The sequence below is a fragment of the Phaethon lepturus genome, unplaced genomic scaffold (genome assembly GCF_000687285.1).
Source record: "Phaethon lepturus isolate BGI_N335 unplaced genomic scaffold, ASM68728v1 scaffold23660, whole genome shotgun sequence".
Classification (NCBI taxonomy): domain Eukaryota; kingdom Metazoa; phylum Chordata; class Aves; order Phaethontiformes; family Phaethontidae; genus Phaethon; species Phaethon lepturus.
Window position 1 is genome coordinate 2779 of NW_010510111.1, and position 7269 is coordinate 10047.

A 7269-nucleotide genomic window follows, 5' to 3' on the forward strand; every position below is an offset into this window, starting at 1 on the left:
GGCGGTGGGAGCAGCGTGGCAATCGTGTCAAGAGCGGGGTGCGGGGCCACCTCTGTCCCCCAAATCAAGCCCATAACATTCCTGGTGGGTTGTCACCTGGTGGGAATCCTGTCCCCAAGCCCCTTCCCATGCTTGGTCCCCAAAAGCTCTTCCTCATGTCGTGCCCCATCTCCTGGGCCGTTGCCGATGGCCATCCCGTGACAGGGAACCCCTTCCACACCCCGTTCCCATCTCCCCCCATTTTCTACTCAGCGTTGTCACCTACAGCCATGGGCCAAGGGATTTTCTCCTTCCCTTTTTTTTACTGAGCTGGTTCCAACCCCCATGGAGCAGCCTGGCCGGAGGGTCCACCCCACATTTCAGATGTTAATGAAGGTGTTTCAGAAGGTTAATGGTGGTCAACGCCCTGGAGACTAGGTCACCCTGGAGACTAGGTCACACTGGCGTAGCAGTGGGTTGTCCAACCACATCGCTGCAGGTGGAAACACCAAAAAATCAGAGCTCTGCTCTGCTCGAAAGGGAGCAGTGCCTGTAGGACATCCAGTGGGCATGTCCACGAGGGCCTGGGGCACCCGTCACCCCAACACCCAGCTGGGCTTTTCCCATAAATCCCCTGCGAGGATGCCCCCATGGCGGACCCAGATGTGCTCTGCCAGATGTTGCTGCAGGAGGGAAGGACCCTTTGAGGCTGCTTCTATTGTAGATGTTGGTTCTGAGGGGCAAGAGGACCCTGGCTCTAGGACTCATTTTGGGAGAAGCTGTACAAGGTTCAGGGTTGGGTGGTGTCCCTGCTGGTCTCAGCGTGGATAGAGGATGTCCCATGGGCTGTGCCCTCCTCTGAGGTGGGACAGGAGGCTTGGTTGGAGAGGACAGCCGTGCTGGGGATCACCAGTTCCCATGGGAGGAACTGGTTGGACACGGGTGGGAGCCATGGGGCGTTAATGCCTGAGCTCATGCCCATAGGACATGTCCTGGTACGGTGCAACCAGGGACACGTGGCTTTCTGGGGCATGGGTCACAGGGCTCCAGATGCCTACAGCTCCCTGTCTCAGCTGAGACAAGGTGCTTGGATCCATGACGTGGCCCGGTGGCATGTGGTGTGGACACTTTGTCCCCTACCAGGGACAAGGGCCGCCTTGGAGCATCATCTTCCAGCCAAGCCAGATGGTGCATGGGCAAGCGCTGCCTGCTCTCCCTGTGTGCTGAGGCGGGGGCTGTCTCCGTGCTCTTCTTCTCCATCTGGTCTACGCTGCCCCAGTTTTATGGTGGGTGGGATGCATGGCCCAGCCCAGCTCCCGCTGGAGGTGTTTGCCACAGTAGGGCAGGTGAAGTGGGTTAGGACCCTCAGGAAGGATTTGGCCCTTGTAACTTGGGTCTCTACGAGATACCCACCATCAGCTTGAGAAACCTCATCCTTGGGGGATGACTCCTCCTTTGCCAGGTTGGATGGAGATGTCTGAAGCTGCTCGAGGTGGGTCCTGTCCTTACTGCTCAGCTCCATGGTCCTCCCAACATCTTGAAGGACACCAGCACCCCATAGCAGTTTAGCAGAGGAGGCAGCAAGGCTTGAGAAGACCTTCCTCTTCCTGCATCCCTTGCTATTCCAGCTCTTCCGTTCCTGGGGGCACTGCTCCTCTCTGCAGCTCTGCCCCACGGAGGGGGGAAAAGGGTTTCATAGCAGAGCGGCCCTCCCAGCCTTGCCGAGGACCTCCTTTTCCTGCTGGGCCCAAGCATCGCTCGTTGGCCATTGCCCAAGAGAGGCTGCTGGGCGAAGTGGTCCAGGGCTTGATCCAGCGCATATGCCCTGCCAGCTCCAGCCCCTCCTGGTCCCAAACATCCTAAATCCCATCGGGAACGCACCAGCTTTTGGATCTCAGGGTCGTGCTGCCACGATTTCCCAGCTAGGTCCAGCTCTGTAGCAGATGGAGGTGACAGGACAGCAAAGATTTGGAGCCTCTCAAGGCGGTGGCTGGGGGACAGAGGATGCTGCGCTTTGAGGGTTCCTCGTGCAGACCTGTCCCACTCCCCACACTGCCATGGGGATACACCGGGTGCGATGGGACCCAGGGAGGTGGGGGTGCAAAACCTGCTGGCACCCGTCATGTCTGGTCCTTGTGGTGGGTCCCACAACCCCACATTCGCTGGGGGAACCCCCTGCTGCAGGATGCCACCGATCCTCATATTTACATGGGTTGAAAAATTCATACTGGGGGGGTGGGAAAAGAAATCTATAGGGACCCCGATGCCTTTGCTTCCCCGCAGGGTTACATGAAGCCGCTGAAGCAGCCGGAGAACTCGCTGCTGTGCGACCCGTCGCTGGTGGACGAGATCTTCGACCAGATCCCCGAGCTGCTGGAACACCACGAGCAGTTCCTGGAGCAGATCCACGACTGCGTGCAGAACTGGCACGAGAAGCAGAAAGTGGGCGACCTCCTCGTGCAGTCGGTAGGTCCTCGCAGGGCGGATTTTCCCGGGGGGAACCCAGGCGCGCCCGCTCTCGGGCACGGCCCCAGCAGGAGAAGTTTCGGAGCAGGAGGCAGGGGAGTGATTAAAGGACAGGCCAAACACGCCCGAGATGGAGAACAGGAGACGATCTCCAGGCCCGCGGTCTGCTTAGCGTAACGGCAGGCTGCTGCGGCGACCGGCTGGGTCTGCAGCTCGGCGTTTCTGCCTCGGGAGCAGAAATGTCAGGGCTGAAAAATTGAGGGGGGCGGGCGGTGGACGAGCCCTCCCCGCGCAAGCCCGGAGCCAGGATTAACCCTTGGGGCAGCTTCTCCCAGGTGTGCCCGGGAGGTCCATGCTGGACCCTTTTTTCCCCCTTCTTTTCCCTTCCCAGTTCTCCAAGGACGTGCTGGTGAACATCTACTCTGCCTACATCGATAACTTTCTCAACGCCAAGGATGCCGTCAGGATCGCCAAGGAAGCCCGGCCGGCGTTCATGAAGTTCCTGGAGGTGGGTCCTGGTTCCTCTTCCCGTAGATGCTGGCCAAGGTCCAGAGCCACCTGCAAGGCTGGTGGTGGGGCAGGGCGGGGTTAGTGGGAGTAAACTGGTAACCTATGGTCAGACTGGCATTTTTTCCCCCTACCACCTTCTTGGCTCTATTGCAAAGAGGCAGGGTTGGGATGTACCATAGTCACTCCGGATGGTGTAAGGAGTCACCCCAACCCCAAACGGGTGTTGCTCCAGGCCCTGGGCTGGTGGGAGGCTCGATCCCTGCTGTGTCCCACCTAACGGGGCCATCCCTGTCCCCCGCCGGTGTTTTGCAGCAAAGCATGCGGGAGAACAAGGAGAAGCAGGCTCTGTCCGACCTGATGATCAAGCCGGTGCAGAGGATCCCGCGATACGAGCTGCTGGTGAAGGTGGGTGCGGGCAGCCGGGTGCAGGCAGGGGGATCGGTGCCACGCCGGCAGCGGGTGAGACCATGGCACCTCCTCACCAATACGTAACAGGAGATTTTAGGGCTCTCACGTCTCTCCTGGCCGCTTTTCCCATGTCTTGACACAAAGTTGGTGTCCCCAGGCACGCGTGCAGCTCTGCCCTCCTGAGGATGGTTACCCTGAGGACTAGCACCCTGCTGTCCCCCTTGGCATGTCCCTATGGGTGTGTGGTCCCCTTCCCCTCTACCTTTCTGCTGGGAGGTTGGACGTAGCAGCGCTATTTTGGGACCAGTCGCACTGCCACCCCCTCTGTGCCTCAGTTTCCCCATGCCAGGGTCACTCTCCCTGGCGCTGAGGCTGGTGGGGGTGTGCTTTCATAGGATCATAGAAGGGTTTGGGTGGGAAGGGACCTTTCAAGGCCATCTAGTCCAACACCCTGCCATGGGCAGGGACAACTTCCACTAGATCAGGTTGCTCAAAGGCTTGTCCAACCTGACCTTGAACAATTCCAGTGATGAATTTTGGGCATCCGTGCAAGGTGATGATGTCCTCTCTAGAGCTGGTGGCCTCTTTAGAGGTGGCAAAGACCATGCTAGTGGTGGCCAAAGCTCAAGGCTTTGTTTCTTTGCAAAACCTTTCCTGCATGGGGCTGGTTTCTATCCCCAGCAGCCAGAGCAGCGTGGTAGGGACTTTGGCTTGGGGGTGTCATGGCATCGCCGATGCCCAGGCTTTGCCCGTGGTGACATCCCAGCTGTGTCCCCGTGGTAGGACCTGCTGAAGCACACGCCAGAGGACCACCCCGACCACCCTTTCCTCATCGATGCCCAGCGCAACATCAAGCAAGTGGCTGAGAGGATCAACAAGGGCATGAAGAGTGCAGAGGAGGTGGAGAGGAATGCCCGGATCGTGCAGGAGATCGAGTCCCACATCGAAGGGATGGAGGACGTACGTATGGGGGTCTTACATGGGGTTAGTCTTTCCTTCTCCCCAAAATGCTACTATTTCTGCTCTTTCTGGGTCACCCCAGGCTGGGCCACTTGTTGTCTCCTCCGGGTCCTGCTTTCCCCATCATCACTTGGCCTTGGTGGGCTCCTGGGGGTTGGGAAGGGGCTGGGGTGCCAGTGCTGAGCCAGGGGGCCGGCCACAGGGGCTGGGGTGAAGCCCATAAGGGTTTTCCCCTTGGCGCTCCCCGCTCACGAGCCTCCTTATCCCCACAGCTCCAGGCCCCGCTCCGCAGGTTCCTGCGCCAGGAGATGGTCGTGGAAGTGGTAAGAGAAGGTGGTCCTTTGTCACCATTAGGGCCATGGGACCGCACACAATATGGGGCAGTGAGAGACTGTGATTGCGGCTCATGGGATGCCTGTGTGCCCAGGGGAGGCTGCAGATGGATGGATGGATGGATGGATGGATGGATGGATGGATGGATGGATGGAAGCTGCATCAGGGGAAGTTCAGATTGGACATTAGGAAAAGGTGTTTCACTGAGAGGGTGGTCGGTTGCTGGAACAGGCTCCCCATGGAAGTGGTCACGGCACCAAGCCTGTGGCAGTTCAAGGAGTGTCTGGACAATGCTCTTAGTCATACTGTTTAGTGTTAGGTAGTCTTGTGAGGAGCAGGGAGCTGGACTCGATGATCCTTATGGGTCCCTTCCAACTCGAGACATTCTATGATTCTATGATTCAAGGCTGAGCAGATGGATGGATGGATGGATGGATGGATGGATGGATGGATGGATGGATGGATGGATGGAAAGAACAGGCAGATGGGAGGATGGATGAAGGGATGGATGGAAAGAACAGGCAGATGGAAGGATGGATGAAGGGATGGATGGAAGGATGGACAGATGGATCAATGACAGATTGATGGGGACAATATAAAATTCCCCAAGTGTGTGTGGGAAGATAAGATGGCTTTGGGAGCAGGCAGGGAGCAAGGAGAGCCCACAGCAGTTGCAGAAGCCAGGCTGAAGACCATAGGGGTCCTGGTGAGCCCACGCCTGGTGTTCCATGGCCCTGGTGCTTCCCTGCGAGTGGGACGCTGCGGCTTTGCCCGCACGGCCATTGCACCCATGTCCCATTTCACCATCATAAGGATGCAGCTGGTCCCCATGCAGACAGTGGCGTGGGACTTGTCCCACCCCTCAGCCTCCTTGTGCCAAGGCAGCATGTGGGGAAACTGAGGCAGGGACCGCTCCCAGCACTGGGGGGGAGGCGGACATTAACCCCTTGGTATCTCCCACCGCTCTGCAGAAGGCAGTGGGTGGGAAGAAGGATCGCTCCTTCTTCCTCTTCACGGACCTGCTGGTGTGCACAACGTTGAAGCGCAAGTCGGGCTCCCTCCGCCGCAGCTCCATGAGCCTGTGAGTACCACCTGGGGGGCACCCACCACGATTAACCCACGGCTTTAGGGCTGTCCCCACCGGCCAGGCTGTCTTTAGGGTGCTGGGGACGTGGGTGCAGCTCAGCCATCCCCCCCAACCTTGCAGGTACACAGCGGCCAGCGTGATCGACCCCGCCAGCAAGTACAAACTGCTCTGGAAGCTGCCGCTGGAGGATGTGGATATCGTCAAAGGTTTGTCACTGCCTGCTGGAGTGTCCCATCCCACCCCAAAACCCATCACTCGCCCCTGGAGAAGGTGCCCCTGCGCAGCGCCAGGGAGCAAGGGGTTAACACCATGCACGTGTCCCCACGCAGGTGCCTCGCAAGCCACCAACCGGGAGAGCATCCAGAAAAGCATCTGCCGCCTGGATGAAGACCTCAGCACTTTGGGGCAAGTCAGCAAGCTGTCAGAGACCCTCAGCTTCCCCCACCAGGTATGGGATGATGGCCCTGGTGCTGTCCCCTGGCAGGACACATTCCTCATGGGACCACCCAGGATGTCTTCAGCGGGAGGGAGAACATGTGGAATGGCTGGTAGCCATGAGTGTCCTCTAAGGACCCAGACACCACCAGCCCTAAAGCCACAAGGGGAGTTGGGGCAGCTTCTGAAGGATGCTTGGGGATGGACAGGGGCGTCATCAGGCATGTGGCTGGTGGTGGCCCATTCCTGCGAGCTGAAGTGTTGTCCCCATTCCCAGAGCCTGGACGATGTGATCAAGGACCTGATGGCTGCCATCCACCGAGAGCTGGCGGAGAAGCAATCCCTGTCCTTCAGCATGGCCTTTCCCCCCAACAAGGTGGAGCTCAGCACCACCAAAGCCGATGGCACCGAGTCCTTCATCTTTGAGTTCCCCAACCCCGACGCCCGGCTCAGCTTTGAGCAAGCCTTTGAGGATGCCAAGAAGAAGCTGGGTAACACCAGGGACCGGGGGGGTGGACACGGTGGTGGGCTCAGCATCACACCCCTGCTTTGGTAGACCCCTTTCCTCCATCACTTCTTCATCCTCCAATTTGACTTTCCCAGCTTCCAGCAAAAACTGCCTAGACCCGGAGTTCCTCAAGGCCATCCCCATCATGAAGACACGGAGCGGGATGCAGGTACTTGGTGGTTGGGTTCAAGCATCCCACAGGACCCGTGGTCCTCTCCATCCGGGTGGGCTTGCCACCAGATGCTGAGAGCTCCTGCGTCACTCCCAAATGACCCAGTTCATCCCATCTTCTGCTCCCTTGCAGTTTTCTTGTGCTTCTCCCAGCCACGGCAGCCCGGAAAGCTCCCACGAGGTTTGGGTTTGCAACAGCGACGGTTACGTGGGGCAGGTTTGTTTGCTCAGCATCCGTAAGGAGCCCACGTCCGTCGGCTCCGCCGGGATCCTCTGCATCGCCTCCGTGCCTGGTCTCAAGCGGGCGTATAGGTAGGACATTCCCACCGGCACCGCGGAGCCGGCGGGCACGGGGCGATGCTGGAGCTGCTTCTTTCCCCCCTCCCCTCGTCGCGGCAGGGAGCGTGCCGAG

At 59.1% G+C, this 7269-nt stretch overlaps 1 protein-coding gene across 1 annotated transcript in view; it reads left to right on the forward strand.

The window, feature by feature from the left end:
• ARHGEF17 (Rho guanine nucleotide exchange factor (GEF) 17) overlaps positions 1-7169 on the forward strand; it is a gene marked incomplete at its 3' end in the record, with an annotated part of 7400 nt that extends 231 nt beyond the window's left edge. Inside the window, exons 3-13 of the mRNA XM_010296041.1 lie at positions 2263-2445; positions 2837-2953; positions 3268-3414; positions 4147-4323; positions 4596-4646; positions 5628-5737; positions 5864-5949; positions 6073-6191; positions 6456-6669; positions 6782-6855; positions 6991-7169. Of these exons, the coding sequence (XP_010294343.1) occupies positions 2263-2445; positions 2837-2953; positions 3268-3414; positions 4147-4323; positions 4596-4646; positions 5628-5737; positions 5864-5949; positions 6073-6191; positions 6456-6669; positions 6782-6855; positions 6991-7169 (1457 nt within the window). The remainder of the gene's footprint in view (positions 1-2262; positions 2446-2836; positions 2954-3267; positions 3415-4146; positions 4324-4595; positions 4647-5627; positions 5738-5863; positions 5950-6072; positions 6192-6455; positions 6670-6781; positions 6856-6990) is intronic.
• Between the last annotated feature and the right edge of the window lie 100 nt (positions 7170-7269).